The sequence below is a fragment of the Notothenia rossii genome (genome assembly GCF_949606895.1).
Source record: "Notothenia rossii genome assembly, chromosome: 3".
Classification (NCBI taxonomy): Eukaryota; Metazoa; Chordata; class Actinopteri; order Perciformes; family Nototheniidae; genus Notothenia; species Notothenia rossii.
Genome location: NC_136901.1, coordinates 88,272,755 through 88,299,731, shown reverse-complemented (window position 1 = coordinate 88,299,731; position 26,977 = coordinate 88,272,755). Strand labels below are relative to the sequence as shown.

The 26,977-nt window shown below is 39.0% G+C and overlaps 1 protein-coding gene and 1 long non-coding RNA gene across 7 annotated transcripts; one reads left to right on the top strand and one right to left on the bottom strand.

Moving 5' to 3' along the window:
- Positions 1-454: 454 nt before the first annotated feature.
- LOC307034484 lies at positions 455-2,928 on the bottom strand. Its single transcript, XR_013806932.1, has 2 exons — positions 1,085-2,928; positions 455-928 (listed from the first exon to the last, which is right to left on the bottom strand). It is a non-coding gene; the product is annotated as an uncharacterized lncRNA (long non-coding RNA).
- Positions 2,929-11,808: 8,880 nt separating this feature from the next.
- Positions 11,809-26,977, top strand: tlx2 (T cell leukemia homeobox 2). Of its 6 annotated transcripts, none has more exons than XM_079670100.1 (5): positions 11,809-12,927; positions 20,076-20,288; positions 21,566-21,803; positions 26,021-26,198; positions 26,610-26,977. In XM_079670100.1, the coding sequence occupies exons 1-5, from the start codon at positions 12,420-12,422 to the stop codon at positions 26,616-26,618; spliced, it is 1,146 nt and encodes a 381-aa protein (XP_079526226.1). In that variant the 5' UTR covers positions 11,809-12,419; the 3' UTR covers positions 26,619-26,977. The 6 variants fall into 6 exon arrangements, with proteins under 6 accessions (XP_079526226.1, XP_079526223.1, XP_079526228.1 ...); XM_079670099.1 differs by having other exon boundaries at positions 11,811-12,927; positions 26,018-26,198; XM_079670097.1 differs by lacking the exon at positions 26,610-26,977 and having other exon boundaries at positions 26,018-26,601.

Genomic DNA, 26,977 nt, shown 5'->3' with positions numbered 1-26,977 from the left:
CGCCTTCATTAGACTAGTTGGCTTACTTCCCTAACATAGGGACATCACTGTGAAACACTATGTCCAATCACAACAGAGCCGGCCAGCTAACCAATCAGAGCAGACTGGGCTCTGGTTTCAGACAGAGGGTGAAAAGAGGTGCAGCAGCACAGGCAGTATGAGACAAATAAAATGCTTTTTGAACATTAAAGCATGGAGACATGTCCCAGTAGAGACACTACATACAAATATGAAAAGGAAAATGAGCAGAATAGGGCCCCTTTAAGTGTCTTTGGGAAAACTGTAAAACATGGATGTTTGGAACGCTTCATTTCATAGTTTCTATGTTCGATATGCAACAATTTAATCTCAAACTATTTGAATGTATCAAGCTCTCCACCAGAGATCTTTGTCATCATGCTGGCACTGACAGCCAATGCTAGCATGTTGGAAAATGAGACACGGCAACGCAAAATAAGCTAAAAAAAGCTTTATTTATAGCTGGTGTACACTGAGGTGCTGTTAAATACAAAAACAGATGTGATACATTTAGTTTCTACTGGCTTTGTGTTTGTGAAGAATCATTAACAGGTCACATCCAAAAAAAGACACGGACAAAATAAAAATAAAATCTGACACTGACAGCACTTATGAACTGAACATGAAGTCCTGCAGCGTGAACATTGGTGCACTTAACACCTTGCTGGCTCTGCAATCACATCTGCCCTTATTGGCCTGGATTCAACTCCCATCAGCCCCCTCTGCACGGTCTCAGCCTTCCTACTGCCTCAATAAAGAAAATATAAAGAGTGTGTGTGTGTGTGTGTGTGTGTGTGTGTGTGTGTGTGTGTGTGTGGACTGACCAATTCTCCTATTAGAGGAAGGGAAGAAAAACACCAACAGCAATCGACTAACAGCAACTCGAGATGGCAGGCCCTCATCCATCACTCTGCATGTTCGCGGACGCCATATGAAAACACAAACAAGCAATCAATTGTTTTGCGCACAGCTTGAAGCCTCCTAATCGAGCACATTTATCTGACGCCGCGGTGGTAGCCCCAGCAATACTTTAATTTGTGAGACATTATGTTGAGTTAATGCCTACCAGGTTGCCGTTCAACCGGGGGGACTTGGAACATTTGACGGCGTCGTAAGAGCATGGCGTAGCGCTGCATTGTGCTGGGACGCGGCGGTGTAAATGATCTCACCCGCTGCACCTTTAATGGGATGTGAAATGAATTTATGTGGGAATATTGCATTGTATCAAGGCGTAATTGGAGAGCAGACTGAAGGTGGTGCTCGGCGGTCGGGTCTCTGCTTGACCGTGGACCGCCCCTGTGAGTGGATGGAAAAAGGGGGAGTGAAAGTGAGGAAGAGGGAGGGGAGCCAGGCTCTCTAATAATGATGCGCCCTCAGGCCTAATGTGCCATCTCTCTCTCTCTTTTCTCCCTCTCTCTCCATATACTGGTGTAGTACACACACACACACACACACACACACACACACACACACACACACACACACACACACACACACACACACACACACACACACACACACACACACACACACACACACACACACACACACACACACACACACACACACACACACACACACACACACACACACTTGTGCTTCATTCTGGCTCAGATGTGAACGATGCCAACAAAGAGTTCATTTACAAAGGCCTGCTCTCTTTCATGCTGCAAATTTCATTTACCATAAAGCAATTATTTGATTTCTTGACTCCAGCCTATAAAAAATGTTTCTTTCCTTTTTTCAATAAAGGAATTAAATGACCTAAAAACCAGAGATTTAAATGTCCATTATAGCCTTTTTTTTTCTTGTGGCTAACTGATTTGAGACATTACCAGGGCTGTATAACGAGATGCAAATGCATACTTGTTTACAAATATTATTAATCTTTCTATATCACTGTCCCTTTGTTTCATAATCTCCATCACTATCAGGTCACACCATTACAGTCCTGCTGCACAATGTCAGTGTCCATTGCATCAAGTGACAAGCCACAAACTGATGGTGACTGAATCCAGTGAGTTTAACTCCCTAAATAATAACAGTCAGACATACTGTTAACAATATGTCATTTTAACACAGCTTCAGTTTAAAGGTTGCTGTCTTTTGTCTCATATTGGGTAACTCTGTTCCACTCTATTCAAAAAGTGCATTCCCATTACCATATGAGGTGTTAATGAAAAGGGAGATACACTTTAGTTGGAGATCATCATTAAAAACAAAACTCTTTACTCCTAATGTCCTGTCTTTAAAAAAAATACATTTTTGTTTTGGTCTTCACAGACCCATATGCCGGTTATGATTTCCTCATTCATTTCATTTGGCTTCATCAACGTGAGCTAGGAATCCAGCTTTGCAAATCTCTTGGCCCTTAAAGGAGATTAAAATGCAAGAGCTGCTAATCATAATAACCTACATTATAACAATAAGGAAAATCACCCATGCTACTTTCAAAAGAAATGTATTGTATTTTCCCTGCCTCCAAATGGATAATGGTAGGCTTAATTGATCATAATAGTGAATGGAATTTAGAGAACATATAAAAGTGTAATAAAACAAATTAGAAAACAAACACTAGTCTATGAAACTAAGCAAAGAAAATTAAATTTGCAAAAAAATATAGGTAAATAAAATATGCATCTGGGTTGTCATTCCGAATTAAAACACATACACAAATTAAACTGACAAATTATGAAACCAATGATAACATTAATTAACAGAATATGATGCTGATGAGGGATAAACCAAACAAACTGACATTAATTGAGAACAAAATAAACTAAAATAAGCTTTTCTTTAAAGATTAATACTAAATACTATTGAATTATAGATTTCAGCTGAGCCACAGAGGCAGGAGTGGAGCTTACCCTGCATTACAACCCATGATATCATTCATACACGTGCACTTTTGTTTGCAGGCAGATGTCCGCCCCCGCCCCCCCCCCCTCCTCCTCCTCCCTCTCGCCCCGGGTCTCGCTGCTCGCTGCCCGGGGCTGTGCAGCCTGATCCCGGCCTGACAGGCGGCTGGTGGCTCTTCAATGCGGCAGAGAGGAAATTAAATTACCGCTCCTGTTGCCCGCTTTGTAAACAAGACAAAGCCAATGATACGGCCAATTACACTTAAAAACGGCGCATGTGTAGGGCAGGCTCAGAGACCATGGAGAAAGACAGGAGTGTGCAGACACTTTGTTTTTATTCTGTCCTGGAGAAATTTGCTGTAGTTCAAGCACATATTTATTTGTACATTTGGATTTATTTGTAGGTATAGGTTTATGTAGGCTATCGTGCATTTTGCACACAATTAGTGATGCATTGTGAGCTTAATAGGTTTTCTTTGGAGAAATGGTTACAAAAAACGTAAATATAATAACATGCTCACTAAATATTTTGACTTTAGACTAAACCGATTATTTAGATTTGAGGCTATAATATCTAAAATATTTTTGGGAGAGAAAATATTTAATTATTGGTAAGAAAGACAACCTTAATTTTTCGACCTATATTTCTGTTAAAAACAAAGCAGGAAGTAGTTTATATAAACCTACAAATAAATACTAAAAAATGTCCTTTGCTTTGGTGCATCTTGCTGCAGTTGTGCAACTCTGGGGAAAAACATGTTGATAGTTGTGACACCTGCAGAAAAAAGAGAAATACATATTAAAATCTATAAATCCTTGAAGGCTAGTTTGTAGAATGTATCGATTGGTTAGAGAGCATTGATTGAGAAATATGACTGACTTTAGTGCAGACATAATGGACTTAACATCTGTTGCAAAATTAAAACTCAAAGGCATATCTACTCATTTTAGGGACAAAACATAATAATAATAATAATAATAATAATAATAATAATAATAATAATAATAATAATAACTGCAAAGTATAATAGTAATAATAATAATATTCTCAAAAATGTAGAGTCATAATACAAATACAAAAATACAACAGTGATAATAATATAAATAATAATGTTTTGTATTTTCTTTACAAAAATACCGAATTCATTGACAGCTTTTTAACAAACCTCTCCTCACCAGAAATGCTCCACAAACTCTGCCCTCACAGTCTCACAATAAACCCGATGAAAATGGCACAGAGTAAATAAAATAGATGGTCTTTATCAAAAGTAAATTAGATTGAACTAAATAGTTCACCGGAGGGGAAGAGCAGTTCCTGTAATTCACTTTAAGGTTCACCAACTTACTCAATAAAGCGCTGGCTAGGAATCTAACTGATGTCTAATCGATAGGTGTATCCGAGGCAAACAGCAGGGAAGAGCCAAATGAATCGGTTTGCATTTAAAAGGAAAAGTGGGAAAGATAACGTCAAGAAATCTGGCGTGGAGTAATGCAATGAAGGGTTTTATTTTACCTTTTTGTGTCGATTTTTCCTCTCTAAATGGACTCACAAGGGACAAAGTTAGAGGTTAAAACACAATATTTCTTATGCAAAATATAAAATAAGTCGGAATTATAGCATAACATTAATAACAACAGGTCTTAAGACATTAAATCAATATTTATGCAAAAATAATTACCTGTTTTTCCTGCAGATGTTGAGGCCTGTATCGCTCAGTGAAGCAGCATGACAGCCCTCCATCCTCCCAGTCCAAAGCCTGCATTTCAGCGATTTCTCCTCCCTTTTTTCCCACTGTTCTGCCTCCCCCCTCCTCCTCCCTTCCTCCCCCTCTCCTCCCCTCTCCTCCCTTCCACTCCGTCCAGTTTCGAGTCGTCTGATCCGGGCAGGAGGCGCCAGGTTTTCCCCTGAGGGAGGCAAAGAGTCAAGGACTGAACCCTCCAAATGCAGAATAATGTAATTCCACACTCTCAATAAAAAGGGTTCCTCCATGCAGAATGGCTCTTCAGTGGGTTGTAGAGTGTTGCACAAGATCTGAATAAAAAAGATCCTGAGGGTAGAGATGATGCTTCCTCCATCACAGAAGTCTGTACACTCTTTAGAAAAGAGGTTTCCCAGGCAGCATCGATAATGAATATTTGCAGGGTTGCAGCACGTAGAAGCTCACTGGTGATTAATCGCAACATGTGCTGTTAGCAGTTTTAATGCAAATTTGAAGTTTACTGTACTAAGTGATTTTGGTGTATAATATTGGGTTATAGCTCTTGTTTTTTTTATTATAATAGGCCAACAAAAATGTGCATATTATAAGAATATAAGGTTGTATATAAACTATTAAGCTTACAAGGTGTACATTTTAAAGTAAATGCACCTTTAAAAACCATGGTGCTGCAACTAAGTAAACTATAGGTCAAGTTTAAGAAGCTCTGCAATATCTATTTTTCTAAGTTTGAGTTATCAAATTTTACTGGCAAAAATGTATAGTTTTCATCTTAGCACACACTTTATTTATCATATTAAGAAACATTGTTTAAATAAGATGGTTTTATGTCATGGGTTTGTAGAACCACAAATAGCTATTTCTCATCCAAGCTATACCATTGAGAAAGCTGAGGTCATGTCCTTGTATTTTATCTGGGAATAATGCATAATTCAGCAACCTAAAGTGCAAGGTTCAACACGTGTACATGTAGTAAAAGGGCAAGAATTATCAACAAAAAAAAAAAATGTAAGCGTACATAAACCTTTATAAACGTTGGGCAATAAACCTTAAAGAAGGTAAAACTGAACCAAACAATTTAGCAGTAAAGTAATTAAATTAAATATAACAAATACATTGGGTAAATTGTGTGGGGGCCAATGTGAGTTCTTGGCCTCAGTGTTATTTAAATCCAGTCTACGGCCCTGCCAAAACTACAAGGTTGAAGAATACATAAATGAATAATAGAGATTAAGAATTAGTATTTGAGGAAAAAATAGCTTTCAATTTTTGTTTTGTTTACTATATGGTCGACATGGCTCCTTCCCTGACCATTGAACCCTGTTTTGTTTTAGTGTATCTTCTGAAATCCCCCTTAACAGCAGCAGAGAGCAGCTCCGTGAGGGAGGAGGATGACAGGCTCGTCACAATAATCTCTGACATCCTTGATTGCAGAAGCATTTTTTTCCTCCTGCAGGTCTGGGATCATTTCAGCTGTCAATTTTAATGCGACCGTTATCGGACAACTTAGCGGCTAGACATCCATTATCGGACGCCCCTACTGTGCCTTTTCCAGTTTTTTATTTTTTACACAACATTTGGAAGACGACTGCTAAAAACAACCAGCTGACAGCTTGTCAAGGAGTTTAACCATGCATATGCATTTTTGTTGACACATTCATATTTAGTTTGTTGTCATTCTCGGCTAGTGAACGAATTCACGCCAAATCTCTAAAAAGTCATTATTAGATTAAAACGGAAACAATTATATATTAACATTTCTCAATCTAAAATTCGTTGAATGCTAGCATCTGTTTGAAACACACTAGCAAATGTGTTTCCCCTCATCAGTTCTCTTTACAGAAACAATTAGACAACACCAAGACCAAGGAAGCGTTTTCCATGATGGACTGTGGAAAAACTCTAACAACAAACAGACTAATGACACAAAACGGCGCCTAACAAAATCAAAGCAACAACAGCAGTTAACAGCCTTCAGAATAATAATACTAAAGACATGTGCGCTGTCCATTTACTCAGGTTTCACCAGTATCTCTATTTTATGCCATTTTATTTTCATGCGTAATATTTCTGGAGACACTTCCCCTTTTTTGGTCGTATTTCCCTGTTCGTTTATTCAATGTTTAGGCCCCTGGTCCCCCTTAATAAAAAAAGCCAAACCGACTCCAGGTCTGTGATATATCGGGGAGGGCAACTGTGACAAATTCCTTTTGTCTCCGCTTTGCTGGTACTTTATTACCCAGACGAGCAGCATGGCCTGGAGATAACGATTCATCACGCACAGCCGGCAACCATAGACAACGCCTTTGGGCAAAATCAGCGAGCAGCTTTCATATTGAGGGAGGGAGAGGGTGTGTGTGTGTGTGTGTGTGTGTGTGTGTGTGTGTGTGTGTGTGTGTGTGTGTGTGTGTGTGTGTGTGTGTGTGTGTGTGTGTGTGTGTGTGTGTGTGTGTGTGTGTGTGTGTGTGTGTGTGTGTGTGTGTGTGTGTGTGTGTGTGTGTGTGTGTGTGTGTGTGTGTGTGTGTGTGTGTGTGTGTGTGTGTGTGTGTGTGTGTGTGTGTGTGAGGGGGGTATACCTTAATTGGCAATTGGGTTTTATTGCATTAGTAAAACTGCTGATTATCCTGCACAGCATCATGTCACGTTGGCACTTGAAAGCTATAGGTAGACCTCCTATTGGCTTATTTCATACAGCAGCCCATAATAAGTCAGGGATCTTTATTTAAATTATAATAATAATAATTTAAATTCCCTCATGCTTTGCCACTATAGCTTATTAGATAGACTTGTAATGATCCTGATGGGAAAAGTGGGTCATGGCAGCAGAAGGATGTATAAGAATGGAGCAAAAGCCTAATGAAGAAGCCATTGGCAGATTTAAAAGCCTCTTTATATCCAGAAACAGTGCTTCCCTACACACAAATGAATACATATATGGTCAGTTGTGTGCAGTGAAATATGTTTGAATACATTTAAGCTGAATAGGGTGTATCCGGGTGCTGTTTTTGGCTTTTTCTGCTGAATAAAAAAGGTGCAAACTTTCAATTATAACAGAAAATAATTTAGTAATTACTTTGTTCTCCTCAGATGTATGTACATATAAGAATAAAATGAAAATAGATCATAAAATAAGACATTTCATAGTGTTTAAGATGACATATCAGACTGAAGAGTCCCAAACTGCACATTAGCTATATCTGACATTTTTTTTTAAATCATTTTAATTCCCTTATTGCTTCTTTAGCTTGTGCAGACTAATCACAGTGAACGGCCTCGATTGCAGAGAATAATGAAACAAGACACCTAGCTTTGGATGTCAGGCTCAATGAAGAGAAGTGTGATATTGCTCTTGATGATTAAAGGTTTACAGTTTTAGCATTGTGTTCAACATGTTGGCAAATAGCCTCATTCACACACATGCAGAGAGCTGCCTCATGTGAACAGGCCGTAATGTGTGGTGACGTAATGGAAAGGTTTAAGCTTTAGGAATGGTCTCTCAGTAAAATGTCCTCTTTAGTGACATGGTAGTTACACTTTCTCATTAAAAATGGAAGATTAGTCCAATAAAGGTTTCCAATATTAAGTATCACAAGATAAGCTTAATATTGTTCATTTCTGTCTTTTTTCTCTTGGTCTACAAACCGAAAAAATGCCATATTTTGTTCAATTGTAATCATTAAAGTATGTCCTTAGGTCTCTGATATTACAGTAAGTTCGCGCAGGGCAGATATATAACTTGTACTGCTGTAACAGTTTCAAATCATTAGTATTAACCCAATAGCTTTTCAAGTGGTTGTATGGAAAGAGGGCACCCAACAGAAAATGTGCAGATCATTTCATTGTTGTGACAGACTAAATATTGCTCAGAATGTATGTTAAATGTGGTTTCTTGTTTAAGTTGATAAGACAAATCTCACAATGCTTAATAACCTTTCATTGATTAAGGCAGCTATGAAATAAACAGTAACACCAACAATGGTAAATAGAACATGTAAAATAAATACTTGTGGGATCCACAAGTAAGGAGGGAGAACATACAACCCCACATTTGGGCATTTACTCAGGATGATGTGCCTATGCACAAAGTTCCCCTAATGGCAAAAAGAGCAGAGTTTATAGCCTCCACCCTTAGGTGCTAACAACTACAGGGGTGCTAGAGTCACACCTGTGTATTGTAAAACACAAGTCAAACAATAATAACATGACCTTAAAATAATCAACACACATTATTAACCTATGTATAACCAATACATGAACAAAAAAAAACATTAAAAAAAACCTACAGCAATATTTCCAACTTTAATCCACCCCCCTTGATACTTGGTGAAACCTTCCCGGAACCATAAACCGGTGTTTGTTTCCCTAGGGACCGTTTTGAAAGTGGAATACGGCATTGTACACAGGAGAGCACAGGTAAGTGTTTAGTTCTGGAAAACATATCTCTATCCAAAAGTAGCAATAACAACTCCATTTATTTAAGACCCGTATGTTGCATTTTCCTATTCTTAGCCAAGGAACGATTGCACTGAGCGCGAATCAAGCCATCATATAATAATTATGACATGTGGTGTGTGTCATAGCCAGTCATAGCCGATCATCTGACATCCAGAATGAAGAATTGGGTGCACACAAAAAAACATCTAAAAGTTGTGTTTTACGCAACACTTGCTTGTCTCATTCTCCTACAAATGCGCCAATAGTTTCCGTTCAAAACCTGCTACCAACCCTGATATGTTGGCCATAGTGCAAACACTTAGCCGCTACTACGGCTCAAATGCAATGGAGACCGAAATCCAAACAGTTGAATGCACATGGCATCAACCTGTTCAAACAGTAGAAGGCAATACAAGTTTAAAAAATGTGGATTATACAATTAACTCAAATATACAGTGTCACAGAATATAGGCCAATACTGTGCCACAATAACAGCCATTCCTCAACGTGAACTAACCTTTAATTTAGGTCATTCTCCACTGAATTGGAGCTAAATGCTGCGTTGCTGCCTGCTGATTGATCCACACTTACAAATATATTGTATTGTTTTGATGGTTAAGTTTGGGAACCCCTGTGTTGGTTTGTCTCGCTGAAGGTGGCGCACAGTGATCCCAGGCATGAGATGTGTTGTCTCAGAGATGCTTTCCAACATTATTCTTCTCCTTCCGGCCCATAGATCTCTCTGGTTTTGCATAAACGGCCAATTACCTTGTCAGTAAGCTGATCTGCGGCTCGGTGCATCCTCTCTTCCCTTTTCATTTTATTGTAACGCGCAAATATAAACAGGCCTAATAGCAACTCCTCTCGTCCCCGCACGTTATTGATATGGCCTCGAATTCACACAATTGATTTTTATGCTTCCCTCTAGCCACCTTGTGCAGTTGAGAGATATCTTTATTCGCAGGGAAAGTGAAATAAGTGCGTAATAAAACGGTGATATATTAAATTCGTTTTTCCCCGTGTCGCGCTTTTATTGTGAGACATTTTTCATTTTTATTGAATTGAGACCCCGGCGATCCGAGTCGTCGCTCCGGGCGGGGAGAGGTTAAATAATTTGTGCAAATCAGCAACACATTTGACTTCATAATTTCACTGGAGCTGCTATTTATTTGTTTAATTATCTATCTATCTATCTATCTATCTATCTATCTATCTATCTATCTATCTATCTATCTATCTATCTATCTATCTATCTATCTATCTATCTATCTATCTATCTATCTATCTATCTATCTATCTATCTATCTATCTATCTATCTATCTATCTATCTATCTATCTATCTATCTATCTATCTCTCCATCTATCTATCTCTCCATCTATCTATCTATCTCTCCATCTATCTATCTATCTCTCCATCTATCTATCTATCTCTCCATCTATCTATCTATCTCTCCATCTATCTATCTTCCTTTTGCTCATGAGTCTATATGTTTTTTCGATACATATGCTAATGGTTGCTTTACATTTCATTACTTTGTGATAATGTACCTTATAGTGCCTTTAACTCGGGCCTGCAGTGCACACTTCCCGTCAATATCACTGGATTTATGGCTTCATTGTGTGCAACAGATTATTGCTTCAGCAGCTCTCTCTCACACACACACACACACACACACACACACACACACACACACACACACACACACACACACACACACACACACACACACACACACACACACACACACACACACACACACACACACATCAATCTGCTCGACTATCTTGTAGGACACAGTGTACTTATGTAACCTGCCATTAAAAATGAAGGGGAACCATTCAGGCCCATTCTGCAGCATGATGTGCAGCAAGCCATTTTGTTTTATACTCGCTCAGTGAGCATTGATCAGGATATTGGTGCTCTGGAAACTGGTGTGCTGGGAAACTCTTGATAGGTGAATATGTGGCTGGTTTAATTGCACAGACAGTGAGAACACACATAAATATACCCGTGTTCAATGGATGCTTTCTAAACGGATTTCAAGTTCTGTAACAAATCATGTCCAAAATGCAGGAGCCTTCTCAGGTGGAAAGTCACCAAACTAAATCTTATTATAGAAAATGTGTCCAGGGGCCTACATGTAGGCTATGACCCAATGCATAACAATGAAGATACAAAACTAGCACTTGTATTATTTTTCGTTTTGTTGTTTTGTCTAATGTCTGTGTGCACCAGGAAAAGCGCTATACCATTATTATTATTTATTTTGTATTTTTGTAAACACTTAAATGTCCCAACAATAGCAAACCTTACAGGAAAACATTTCAGAAAAGGAACCCAAAAATAAATTATAAATAATCCCAATTCCCATTTCCAAACTCGCAAAGGACATACAACAACTAATTAATTAATAAAATAAACAATTCCTTTGATTCTTATATATTTATATATTTTATGATATTTCTCGTTGAATATTAAACTGAAAATAATATATTAAATATTAGACATAACTATTTTTTCTTTTGATTGTATTCCGTATTTCTACCATGTATACGCGAACCAGTTTGAAAACAGCTTGACCCGGAGCTTCAGCAGCGCTAAAAGGCACACAACCTCCCGTTTAACACCAGGAAAGCTTCAGAAAATAAAGAAAGCTGCGGCTTCTTTAAGACATCCGAGCAAAAACAACTGCCCTACAGAGGAGAAGGAGGAGGGAAGGGAGGGAGGGAAGAAGGGAGGGATGCGAGGGGATGACCGAATGGCAGCTTTTACGCAGAGGGTTGTCTCACCTGCTGAAACGCACTTCACCATTCAGCACAACAGAGCCATCTTTCGCTCTCACCTCCAATTAATATCCACAGCAGCGAGGTCAGCGCTTCCTCTTCGCCTCTTTGGGTTTGTTTTGTTTTGTCTGTGGTTTGATTTTCATGCGACGAGCTTGGGTATCCTACCATGCCCTCTGCGTATGGATCGTGTCTGCCAGAATAGGCGAACAAAGCGCATCAAGCCTCTCCAGAGAACTGCTTCCCCTCCAAAAAAGCACGGATTTGTGTCTGTAAGTACTCAGGATTTTGGCTTTTTGTTTTCCTGCTGATAAGCTGCCCTGTGTGTAGTTCAATGGGAGAAGCACAATGTTAAAGATGGATACGCTTTTTTCTTAGCGCGATGGATAGGCATTTCATTTAGGGAACACCCGATCCCAATGCTGGACAAAAATAATGGCAAGATTTTGGATAGCACCGGACACGTTATTGGTTTCCTGGGAGTAGAACAGACCTGTGTCGATGCTTGAAAACCAAATACTGCAGCACACACACATTTCCCGAGGCGTGTATTATCATATGACAAAATTACACTGATATTGAAACACATCCCCGAATAAAAAAACTATGGAGCACACCGGGATCGAGGAGGTGAACCAAACGCACCAGCAGCAGCATGAGCCCATCAGCTTCGGCATCGACCAGATCCTCAACAGCTCGGATCAGTCCAGCGGCTGCATGCTGCCCAACCGGACCGGAGACCCGGATTACGCGCTGGCTCCAAATGTCTACAGCAACGGGTACAACAGCGTGTACAACCCGGCCTGCTCCATGGCGGCGGGGTTGGCCGGCTCCTACAATGTCAACATGAACATGAACGTTAGTATGAACATGAACATGAACGTTAACGTGAACTCGGGCGGCGCCGGAGGGGTGATCCGGGTCCCGGCGCACAGACCCATGCCTCCTCCGCCGCCGCCCGCAGCAGCAGCGCCGCATCCGCCCCCTTCCACACAACCGGGATGCATCGGACCCGGCATCGCCTCTATGGCCGGGATGGGGATGGGGAACGCGGGGAACTTCACCTTCCCGTGGATGGAGAGCAGTAGGAGATTTGCCAAGGAAAGACTAACAGGTAACAACTCGATCAAAGGTTATTTATATATCCCAATATCACATATTTTACATTTGCCTCAGGGAAAGAAACCCCACAGTTATTCAGGTTTCATTTTTGTTTTAAGTTCAAACACCGTACACTTACAGCATCTGTTTTGCATTGCTTTTAATTCCATACTTTTGTATCTAACATGTAGAAAAAAGGGTTTCCTTTGTGCTCCTGCAACACCTGTAGTCTGATTTGTGTTTCCGATAATTATACAGTCTGTTCTCAAGCACTTTCAAATTCGTTCCTATTATTATTATATATTTCCGGTACAGTTTTGAATGTCTGACATTCAAGTGCAAAACAGCCCCTAGTGAAGTGTTTCCTTGTTAGCAAAGGACAGACTAACATGTAAGAATCGTTTCCTTCGTTATCCTGCAACAACTGTAGTCTGATTGTTGTTTCCTATGCATCTAATTCATAAATCGTCCCAAAGAGAGACATTTACAGTTTCAATTTTTTATTAAATTAATTATTTTGACTGGTACGGTTCACATTAATCAAAAATAACGTCACTTGGCAGCCACAATGCCTATTTTCTGTTTCCCTTTGCCACATTTTAAATTAGCTATACTTTTTCTCGTTGCATATGGCTTTGAAATTGCATACAACAATATCGTTTTAAAAAGTATTCATTAAATTCGTGAGTGAAGAGCTAGTCTCCTGTGGCAATGACACTTTTATATTATTATATATTTTTATTCTCTTAATTGATTTAGTTTTGGTGGGAGGGGAGGTGGTTCCTCTGGTCTTTTTCTAATGACCCCATGAAGATGAAAATGAAAAACATAATGGATTTACGCATGATGTTCCTATTGTGTTTCATTTACATCCACTTCATAATAAATCAACCCAAAGCAGAGTAGCATTATTGTGTATTTCCCATACGTCCTTACAGGTGTGAATTTCTGCCATTTACGCGTAAAACAGTCCCTTAAAAGATGAAGTGTACAGGATTAAACTTGGCCTAATAGCTCGACATGAGAAGCTGATTTTATCTTTAGCTTGTAATCTATAACGCATCTCATGCATACACAGTCAGTTTTATTAGCTGGAAGGGCAGTGTGATGAACGAGAGGAGGGATTGACATGGACATGCTGATGAATCAGTATTGGACCATCACTCTCCATTTACAGCGGATGACGGATAACGACGTTGCCCGGCTTTTCATGAGGATGAATGATTTTTTTTTCTATGAGCCAATTGAGAAAACAGGAAGATGAGTCATAATAGTAATAACACATGGCAGGTTAACATGTATACAAAAGTGGAAGATAACAGGTTGTATTTGTATTATTATTATTATACATTCACGTTTGCCATTAATAATGATACTTTTTTGCTTCAATTTCGAGATACAAACTAAATAATTATGTATAGCTCTCAAAAAACTAATAATTCTGATTAATTTCTGATACTTGATTTTAATTTGCCCAGCTGCAATTTAAAAATCCAGTTCATAAATGTAATGACAAAGCATTAATACAGCTGATTTGAAGACTTAAATATTGGGGATTATCCATTCAAAACGTTTAATGGAATAACCATTAGACTCGTTTCATTTCAGAAAAAAACTGAAGAATATTTTTTAAATAAACAGAAATTAAGGATGCATTTTCTTTTCACAATACAATATAATTCTGTGGTATTCTAAAGTGGAAATAGTCCGTGTTATAGTACATTTAATTTAATGGGTTCTAGCTCATATGTTTGTTTTTTTTAGGTTCAAACACTGTCATACACTTACAGCATCTATTATGCATTGTTTTTAAATTTTTGCTAGGCATTTAAAGCTTCCATATTGAATTAATTTAATTATTTTGACATTTACAGCACAACATTATCGAAATAAATAATAATGTGGCAGCCAAAATACTCATATCCTGTTTCCTTTTGCCAGATGTTGAAAAAAGCCATATTTTTTGTATTTGCATAAAATAAATAAAGATGGTAGAAATAGCATAACATAAGATGTAACTTAGAATAAGTATTCCTTAAATTCGTGAGTGAAAGACCATGTCTCCTGTAGCAATGAGACTTTATATTGTTATCTGTTTTATCTTTATTAATTTAGTTTAGGGAGGAGGGGGTGGTTCCTCTGGTCTTTTTCTCATGACCTCATCCTTATGAAGATGAAAATGAAGAACATCATGGATTTACGCACACACCCCCTCACCCCCTCACCCCTTCACCCACCACCACCACCACCTCTCCAGGCATTAAATATTCACTATTCTTTCTAGCTGATTAATTATTAAATACTGGGGGACGATATGTCAACTGCAAAAAGATACAGTGTAAATAGGCTTATCAATTCTGCTCATAGTCACCGAGGGCCTCTCGTTTAATTTCTCTCAGCTTTGTGTCGCTGTAATTATTTCACAGCTTATATCTTTCCACTGTATTGATCCTCAGACACACACAGACACACAGACACACAGACACAGACACACACACACACACACACACACACACACACACACACACACACACACACACACACACACACACACACACACACACACACACACACACACACACACACACACACACACACACACACACACACACACACACACACACACACACACACACACACACACACACACACACACACACACACACACACACACACACACACACACAGACCAGATTTAGCCTGCTCTGTTTCCTATAAAAGGCCGTAAATCAAATGGACTATCATCTATCCTGATGGGCAGAGAACCATTTTAAATCTCTCTCTGTTTCTTTATTTCTCTTTTTCCCTCTCCTCGGTTTTCCAGCTGAAACCGGAGGAGAACATCGGCCCCTTGCAGATTTAAACAGCTAAACATTTAGCCAAAGGCTTCCAGCTCTGGCAGCGGGAGTTGTGTGTGTGTGTGTGTGTGTGTGTGTGTGTGTGTGTGTGTGTGTGTGTGTGTGTGTGTGTGTGTGTGTGTGTGTGTGTGTGTGTGTGTGTGTGTGTGTGTGTGTGTGTGTGTGTGTGTGTGTGTGTGTGTGTGTGTGTGTGTGTGTGCGCAAGATGTAAAATAAACCAGTTAAATTGCAAAACAGACTCGTTTTTCACCCTGGCGCGCGCGTCCTTGTGGTCTAAATTCAGGTTATAAATCACGAGAAGTTGTTTCAGAGGATTACGCTTTGAGGCAATATGAATCATTTAATCCATCTCAGAAGAAAAAAACAAGACTTGTATTTCCATTACTTGATTTATTGATCTCCAACTCCTCTCTGTAATTAGGCTACTCGTGATCGTATGGCAGTTATTATATACATTATTTGATCTTGTTTCACCGCAAATGTGACGTTTTTATTAACCCATAATTATCATCATTAATTATCAGTAATAGTATTAGGAGCAATAGGCCTATGTTGGTGACAGTAGGATATAGTAACTTATCTATGTCTGATCTCTCGTTCTGTCTCATTCTACTCATTCAAAATGTGACTTGACTTCACTAAATTTTGTATTTAAGCCTATTATTATAAAGAAAAATAAAGGCTATAATAGTTATTTAATAAATGAAAATTGAAGAACATGTTCACAAAGTTCGTTAATTCACATTATATGTAAAACCAAAGTCATGCATAACGGGCAAACAAAACATATAATGTAATATTAATAACAATAACCATAATGATAACCATAATAACATATCATCATAATAATAATATGGTAGAAATAAACAATAATATGGAGCTCTACAGGCCACGTAGCTTCAATAAAAAACATAATTAAACAATTTTTCTCTCCAATAGATCTCCTTCTGGCTGCTAATGGCCGCACACAGAAACATGTGACTTTATTTCCTCTTCGCGTTTCCGTGCTGCTGACTCTCGGTGTGACAGAAGACAGTGTCCCTGCCTTTTGTCCCGCATATAGTGTAATAAATAGCAATATATGTTCATGTTATATTTCAATATCCCCTTTAGAATCCATCGCGGATATATTTATTAGATTGCTCCAAAGGTAATATCCGCAGTGGGGAAGGGAGGCGCTGTCACAGAGAAGTGTTATTAAGTATAGCTGCTTTTATTATGGGAAACACATCCTCCATGGTAGCATTTTATTTTGTGTTATGCTAAATTGTGTTACCCAGGCAGCAGATTCAGTATTCTCACATTTTATTTTTCATTTTTAAGAAGGAGAAGAAAAAGCCAGATCATTTTGTTTTACTTCATTTTCATTTTTATGGGAACAAGATTTGTTCTACTTTACAAATACATTCGATGCGTTTATGTACATATTCAAAACCGGGAATTGAAATATGTCCCACAACTGTGTTTTTAAATCGGGATTCAGAGCAAATAAAAATACGTTTGTACCTATTTGCATCTTTCACTATACAATCACGTTTTATCTCGTGGGATTTCAAATCTTGGCAGCAATGTTATGAGTAAAGCTCCATAAGCTACACATGGATGTTATCTGTTTAATTCTGACATATTTTTTTAGTTTGACTAAGCTCAATTCTTTAAATGTTTTACCCTAAGTAAAATATATGGTTTACAATCATATTGCCTTATTCCTTTACTGATAAATTACTGCAGTGAAAGAGCAGTTGTAACTCATGATTTAACAAAAAATACACAATTGGCTTAATATAAAGACACAATGAATACATTTGTGTGCCATATACTATATATATGAATACAGGAATATCATGGATTACTCATTTATTTAATTTCAATATACCTAAAGCAGTACAGTAGGCTATATAGTCTCTGATTAATTTTGATTTAAAATCCAGATTATGTTGTGCTTTTAAGACCATAGAAGCACAATTATTACAGAATTGCTTGCCCTTTATGGCTTACAGTCCAAATTATAAAACCAATGAATAAACCTGAATGCATATCTTTTTCTTTACCCTCTTGAGCCTTAGACTTTCTGCTAAAGTGTCACTGTATCATATATTTCTCAGCGTTTTGCCCTCTTAGGCGAAGCTGTTGTGCAGTTGGCAGGTCTGGAGCCTCCTGCTGCATGTTGGGTTTCCTCTGAACGTACTTGTATGGGCCTGGTCCATTAGTTAGCTCACAGATGGCCTGAAATAGCCGTCTAATGCAGTATTATTTAGCCAGACCTGCCGCTGGGAGCAACAACAGGCCTCGCTCTCAGCATGTGACTACACATAGTTTTAGGCATCAAAAAGGACCAATTAAATACAACCATCGTATAAACTCTCCATAGGAATAAGACAGATAATCTTATGAGGTTTACAAAACATACCATTAAGTGCAATAAAGTCCCTATAAAGGGCCACAGAGGTGCTACAGTTTGCTGTGAGTACCTTATAGAAACATCAGATACATCATGGGGATGTTGTCACCATAAACTCATGATTAAAGCCTGTCCAAGCCCCAAAAGGAATATTAGAGGGATAACATTTCCATTTTTACTATTATTGAGCACCAGAGAAACCCATAATGTGAAACCTGATAGGAATATTACCACAGCAGATTAAAAATAATAATGAGAGGAATGAAAACAAGACGTGTACACTATAAATCCAGCTCACAACACAATCAAATGTAGTGAGTTTTTTATTTCAGGCACTAAATTTGCATTGCTAATTTACACTCAGGTAATGATAACTTTATGTGACCTACTGTAGCAGCTATTCATCTTTATTTGACAAATCATTTGCTCTCGTACGCTTCAATTTGCCACTCGTGCTCAGCACCATCAGGGGACGTCGGCAGCTCCCTGGAAATGACTGCAGAGTGCATAATAGCTTCATGTTCCATTTTCCATTCAAATTGTCATCGTCTGTGTGGCAAATGAATTTTCAGGTCGCTGTAACTCTGAGAGCGGCACGTGGCCCCCTCCAGGGACACCTATGCAGATGTTTTCATATTCATTTTGGCTTCTGGTGAGCTTTTCTGACAAAACAAAAACAAATAAACACCCTGTAAGACAGGAGGCAAACAGCTTGCTGGGGAGGAATGACACAGAGAGACAGAACGTTTTTTTTTTCTTCTTCCTGTCGTTTGATTTACATTCTGCCTCAAAATGAGAATGTGGCTGGGGAGTGGATCTATGGCCAAGAACGATCCCCTTACATTTATCGATCTTCTGTTTACCCATGGCTGACAAAATAGACAGGGTTCATAGATATTTTATGATGCAGGAGATTTCTTGTTATTAATACCCGCACCGTGATATGTGAACGTGAACCACAGGGCATGGATAGAATAAAATGCAGGCTCATGGCAGAGTGCAATTCACGTTTTTTTAAAGGAATAAAATGACAAAGGAGGTCCCAAAACAATCCAGTCCATACATGTATATATCCTTTATTTAGAAGGATAAATCACTACCTCAAATTCAACATCAATAACTTCACATTGTAGGTGGTCTATTCTGCAAAAGATGTTAAAGTTGTGTAATTTTGCATGATCAATCCTGTGATATTTTATTGAAAAATGCTTAATGTTTGATATTTTGTTCAGAAATGTAATATCTTTAAATGTTATTTGTCTGATGGCAAATAATTGTATCTTCTGAAATGGTGCCATGCTAGCTTGAGTGACTGTGAATAGATTTTATATTTGTCCTGGCATTGTTTCAATTAGGTAAAATGATTATAGTAAGAATGCTTTCACCACAGTGTCAATGAATGACTGATTCTCATTGGCTAAAAAGTGTGTGCTTGATTATTCTCTGTAAGACGTTTTGTGAACAAATCGAATATCTTCAAATGTGATTTGTGTGATAGCAACAATTCTTATACAATTATAAATAGTTTAATCAATAACATTGTTCTCTGCTACATTGAAGGTCTCTGAATAGGTTGCTTATGAAATGGTTTAAAATAGCTTATACCTTTATCACATTGTCAATGGATGCCCTTGGTTTCCTTGATTCTGATTGGCTTAAAGTCTTTGCTTCACTCATCTTTGTTAGCCTGCTAGTTGTCACTTATGTTTCTAAATGGTAGATATGTAATTTTGTAGCAAAACCCTTCTCAATGCTAACTTAAGAGAGGAGCAGTAAATTAGATCAGAGCAGCCTCTGTTCATCATTCAGCCTTCCTTCATGTGATTAGCTGAGTATGCTTTGGCGCCTGCACTGCTGCTGTGCTCCAGATGTGGGACCTGAATGTGTCTCCCTTTCCTTTAGGGGAGCAGGCAGAGGATATCCGAGCCGGAGAGGCCACAGGGGGGCCGGGGCCCGCCGGTTCCCTCTGTCCTCTCCCCAAAGGAGACATCGGCAGGGTCCCTGTCTGGAGCACAGTGGAGACGTTAGCTAAATGCTATTACCCCGAGCTCGCTCACCTGCGAGACGCCAATGGCTTTCTAGCAGACTATCCTTTTCCAAAGGGGGCTTGCCCAGGTGAGTCTCCCCTTCCCCCCACCGTCAACCTTCCCTACCTCACCCATGTGATTGTTAGATATTAAAAGTACAAAAGAAACACCCCTTTTTGGGAGAAGGGGTGGGATTAAATAAGTGTAAACTTCTTCCCACCCCTTTTCGGTTGCGTAATTAAGTACATCATTTGTTTATATATAATTTAGAATCAGTAATACTTTTGTATATCAATTTGACACTGCTTAATGTTGTATACTATAATAATTCTCATCGTTACATTTCACTATAGGCCTAATTGTTATTTTTTTGTATTATTGTTTTACACATTCAAAATAAATCTCATCAAATGAAATTATGAAAATGTGAAAGAATATTGCAAAAGCAGAATTGATCTTCTGGTAATTTTTTAAGTGGAAGTGTTGCCTGTTGCAAGAGATGACTTTCTGGAATTGTATTTACAACTGATTCCTTCTAAATGTCTCCCTATGACTTTTCTTTTCTGTACAAAACAGTTTTCAAAATCTGGCTGGGGAATATTAGCAGTAATTACATTTATCTTCTTCAAATGGCAGCTTCTGGGCCTTCTCTTAGACTCCCCAAACACACTGGCTTTTCCCAGAGTTAAGACAAAATGGACATTCATTTAATCTAACTACAGACTGGAAAACAAAATGGCATTGATAACATCAGTGTAGACAAAAAACCTCAAGAGAAATAAGATTATATTTCAGAAGATCATTGAAGTTTAGAAATGGAAATTACAACTACACTAATAGATATCCATGCTTAAGACTTAGGGTTAGGGTTAGTCCAAACACCTCACTTAAGAATAAACTCATACATGCACTTTTTAAAGGAGTAACTTGATGTAAGTTTGAACACAGTCCACAAATTCCTTAAAATCATCAACTACATCTGTGTTGTCTCTTCAAATGGCAGCTTCTGGGCCTTCTCTTAGACTCCCCAAACACACTGGCTTTTCCCAGAGTTAAGACAAAATGGACATTCATTTAATCTAACTACAGACTGGAAAACAAAATGGCATTGATAACATCAGTGTAGACAAAAAACCTCAAGGGAAATAAGATTATATTTCAGAAGCACAGATCATTGAACTTTAGAAATGGAAATTACAACTACACTAATCCATCCTTAAGATTTAGGGTTAGGGTTAGTCCAAACACCTCACTTAAGAATAAATTCATACATGCACTTTTTAAAGGAGTAACTTGATGTAAGTTTGAACACAGTCCACAAATTCCTTAAAATCATCAACTACATCTGTGTTGTGTTCCTTTCAGCAGCCCTCTCACCCTTCTCGGTGACCCGTCGTATCGGCCACCCTTACCAGAACAGGACGCCGCCCAAGAGGAAAAAGCCTCGTACCTCCTTCAGCCGGGTGCAGATCTGCGAGCTGGAGAAACGCTTTCATCGCCAGAAGTACTTGGCGTCTGCAGAGCGTGCAACCTTGGCAAAGGCCCTGAAGATGACGGACGCACAAGTCAAGACCTGGTTTCAGAACAGACGGACAAAATGGCGGTGAGTTTCCAGCCATACTTGAATTGTTATCTGGTGTGAAAGTATAGAAAGGGAAGCAAAAGTCTTCTACGTGCCATATTATGCTCGTATCATCTCCCTCATTTTGTACTCAAGCAAAACAGAGAGGCTGTAGTGTTTGTTTTTTTAAACATTAAGACGGCATGTTCGTTCATAGTGAGCCACTCTTTCTTACGATTGTTCTTGTGCCATAAATCAACGCTGAATGTGTCGGTATTTTTTCACTCTTGAATCCAAAATCCCTTCCAATGTTTTACTTTAAACCAGGGGGTGTCAAACTCAATTTCATCGCGGGCCACATTAGCATTATGGTTGCACTCAAAGGGCCGGTGGTAACTATATAAAATACATATATAAATATATAATATATATAAAATAATGTATTATATGACATTATTGCCTCTGCATTGGATTATTATCGGATAGGGTAATAACTTAGTAATTAACTACGTCTGAAAGCAGAAGTCCAGGGCAAATAATTGCAAGTATCTTCAGTGCGCATGTCACAAAACAAAATGCATTGTGGGACATGTAGTTTATGGCCAACCTGCTTCTGTAAAGTGGAATGTAACCGTATAATAAATGTATTATATTCTTTGCAAACTCTTGCGGGCCACATCAAATGAAGTCGCGGTCCGGATTTGGCCCCCGGGCCTTGAGTTTGACACCCCTGCTTTAAACTCAAGTAAAAATAAAATGCAGTTGAAGCATTCGAGACGTCACACAACAAAAACAGCTATTTTGCTCAGACGTAAATAATGGTGATAAGATTCCAGCCAAAATGTTGGTGTTATCTGGAAACAGAAGACATAGTTCTCTCTTCTACGTGCCATATGTGGCTCATATCTTCTCCCTTCACCAAAACAAAGACGATGTGGTAGATCTCCTTCCTCCCGTTTTTTCTTGTGCCATGAATGTGTTTTGCTCTTGGATCAAAATGCTTATGCACTGAAGCATTTGAGGTCTCGGTGAACACAACACCTATTTCCTCAGACTGTCAAAATGGCGGTAAGATTCCTGGCAGACTTTTGGTGTTATCTGGGGGAAAAGTTAAGAGAAGCATCCTTCTGTCTTCTACGTGCCACACTTGGCTCATTATCTTTCCCTCATGATCTACTTAACCAAAACAAAGACGATGTGGTAGAAGTTTTAGTTGTCGCTTGAGAGCTACTGTTTTTTCTTTTGCCACAAATCAACACTGAATGCGTCTGTGTGTTGCTTGTTGGTATAAATTCTTGTCAATGTTTTACTCTAAACACAAGTTGAATGGCCCTTCGTGGAAGCATTTCTTGAAGTAGAGAGAAGGGAACCAAAAGCATAATTTGTTCAATCTTTTAAATGCCATATTCAGTCCCTCATGATATATTTAAAACAAAGAGGCTGTGGTGGATTTTCCAGAAGCTCTTTGTCTGTATGAGAGCCACTCCTTCCTTCCGCTGTGCCATAAATCAACACTGAATGCGTCTGTGTTTTGCTCTCAGGTCCAAAATGCTTACCGATGTTTTACTTTAAACGCGGGTAAAATGGCCCGCAGCTGAAGCATCCGAGGCGTCGTACAACACAACACCTACTTTGCTTAGCTTAGCTGCCAGTCGAGGCCAGTTTACTTGACCAAGCACAATTACTCCTGAGCCTCCTGAAAGGCCTTTTAGAAACCTGCTGTCCAAAGCAATACCGAAACACTCACAGGAGGAATTGACTGCCAGGTCCAGAGACACACACACACACACACACGCACACGCACACGCACACACACACACACACACACACACACACACACACACACACACACACACACACACACACACACACACACACACACACACACACACACACACACACACACACACACACACACACACACACACACACACACACACTTCATTCTAACGGTTGTTTATAGCCATTTGGAAGTAAATGAGCAGGAAATCAAATTAAGAAGCCCTGCCCTTAGTTAAAGGGACAGGACTCATTTTTCATAAACATATTATAAACAGCTAAATTGCCTTTTAGAGTTTTAATGTTTAAATTACGCTAAAGCTTTTTCCAATGAGTATTCAATTTAATAACCATTGGAAACACTAAAGAACTTCTGTTGTTAGGTTTTGGACGGTTACGATCTACACGTTCTTTGGCTTATTTGTCTTAAACAAACATATAACAACATATTAATAATATGTACAAAAACATGATCATATATAATATTGTAATTTGGTTTGATGATCCCCGTTGTACATTAAGTTAAACAATTCCACTACAACTACTTCCTGTGGCAATGAAAATATATGTGTTACTAAAAAATGTAATAAAAAGGAATTTGCTTGAAAGAACCCCACCTAACTAAATCCAAGACTAAACGGCATGTCAGGAGAAACAAGGGAATTGGCTTAACTGGTTTTTCTGATTTCCTAGTTTTGCTGAGATTTATGCATTTTCCCTGTAGTGTGCACCTGATAGGATGAGCATGAGGGATGTCTTTGCGTGACGACTACGCTAGTAACAAGAGGATGATCGAATCAACAGCCAGGGAATCAGATTATGATAATGCTGTTAACAATAATGTGTGGCTAATGGACGGAGGTCGGTGTGCATGAAAGAGTGTTTTAGAGGTGTGTTTCCGCCCGTGATTTCTACCTGCCATTTGGATTTCGTAGTTGAATTTGAAGGCAGTTATTTGTTTGTTATGGATGCTATGTTATTAGTTACATTTCTATAGTTTCAAAAAGGTATAGTCATTTCTTAATTGGGCTTTATGCAGATTATAACAAACAGATAATTATTCAGAGCAGGGTAAAATAAGTATACACACAAAGTAGAAAATGTCGTATCAACCACTCAAACATCTGCCAGGAGAATTTTAAAAATGATGATAGAAACTTCAACTCAGGAAGAGAAAACCTGATACAGATTTAAAAATACTTGAACCCTTTTCCCACATTTATCTCCTTATTTAAATGCAATACTTTTCTTTAATACCTTTTACTCTTACCCAAAGTATGAGGATCACGCAAATTCCCTGTTTTGACTACTTGAATCTGGATACTTTCCAACATAAACCCTAATATCCCGTTAAAACCATGTGTCATTAACTGTTTCTATGTGTTTTGAAGGAAAACACCCATCTGTGCCACTTCTCAAACGTTGAAATCAGCACCAAACGACACTATGTATGTAACTGTTAACATATGCTCTGTATGTTCTGAGAAGAAACAAAGACAAGCAGGTGTAACGTTTCACCTTGAGGCAGGCAGTGTTGGTTCCTCCTCCCCTTCGATAGCCACTTCCCATTACCAGCATCTGTCACTCAGCCCGATCAGCTGTCATTTTGCCTGGAGCTGACACAGCAAAACTGGCACAGGTGTTGAATGAATGTACGGTAAAAGGGAAATTTGCAAATGCATACTTTTGCATGCAAATTCTCTAAGAAACGTATAACTGCCAGAGAACGCATCATAAATAATACTGAAAATCCTGTTTCAGGCTGGTGTTGTTTCTATTTCTTTTTACTTTTATTCATCCATCAGTTACAACTATTAGAATAGCCTTATTATTTATGTGGCAATCTCTTATTAAGACAGTTTTCAGACATTTTTCAAGTGACGTACTTAAATTCAGTGGTCCCTTACCTTTTTGGTTAACTTCATACCATTTAATTTAGCTGATACTTTTATCCAAAGTGACGGCAACAAACCATTAAGACACAAACTTAATATAGCAAGAAACCAGCATGGTACATCGGCTTTAAATAAGCCAAACCATAATCAAATGAGCTAAACCTTATTTAGCTAATGTGAAATAAATAATGAAGCAGTGTCGAGCTGTATAAAGTTTTTGATAGTTACCAGTTCAACCAAACACGTTTTTCTTTGAAGCTTGTCATATCAAAATAGTATATTTTTGGCTTCAGAAGGTACAATTACCCAGGGATGAAGAACATACAAAACATTTATCATCTCAAATTCCTTCAGATGTAACTTGTGACCACCTGCAGGGTCCGGACCCCCGGGTAAAGCACTACTGCTTGATCATATACCCTTGAAGAAAGTGCTTCTGCTTCTTTATGAGCATAAGGGAAACACACTGCTGGTGCAAGCGGCATTAATACATTTTATGTACATACCGAATAAAAAATAACTATTATGTAGCTCTTATATCTTCTTCTCTCCCCTTTTTGTCTCCCCCCCCCCTCCACCCAGGAGACAGACTGCAGAGGAGCGAGAGGCTGAGAGGCAGCAGGCCAACCGGCTGATGCTGCAGCTCCAGCAGGAAGCTTTCCAGAAGACGTTGAGCCAGCCTCTGCAGCCGGACCCGCTCTGCCTGCACAACTCCTCGCTGTACGCCCTGCAGAACCTGCAGCCCTGGGCAGACGACAATAAGGTGACCTCCGTCACCTCCGTGGCATCTGTAGTGTGAGAGAGAGTGTGCGTGTGTGTGTGTGCGTGTGGGAAGAAGGAAGGGCGGGAGTGAAAGAGGGAGGGAACAAGCTGAGATTGAAACGTGTCGTCAGTGTGAATGGACAACAGGGAAGAATCTCCTCCCTATTTCTGACGTTCAAAAACGCAGCATCATTATGGGATTGTCATAGATACAGGAAGTTGAATGGACATTGTGTTTCCTCACTTTTTGATCGTTACCAGCAACATGGTGGGGGAGTGTTAGTATCTGTTACTGCCAAGACCTACAAAACACTGTTTGCAGAGGAGCCAAATTATACAACTGTTATCTGAAATATCTAAAGTATGTTGAGTCATTCTCCTGCCTTACACCACGTTTCCGCTTTCCCTTCAGCTGATCTAAAAGAGAGGAGGGCACTTTATCCATAAGTGCCAGGAAACAAAAGGACACCTCTGTACATGCCCAACTATCAAGACTGTCCCCCCCTTTTGCCTCTGGACCCCTCACGAGGCAGCAGAGACTCTCTGCCAGTAACGGCAAAAAAAGACCTCCTGTTTTTCGCTTTTGACTTTGTACAATGTAGTAAAATGCATGTTTCAACCCTTTTCTGTGTGCACTCGGAAGTACCACACTACCGTGGAGGTGGACTGCGGTGTTCAGGTGGTTGTGGATTGGTGGAACTCCTGATGACGAATTCCTCATTATGTTCAATTTAAAGGTGTTTTATATTAAATGATATTGTGACTTTTTGAAAAAGATGA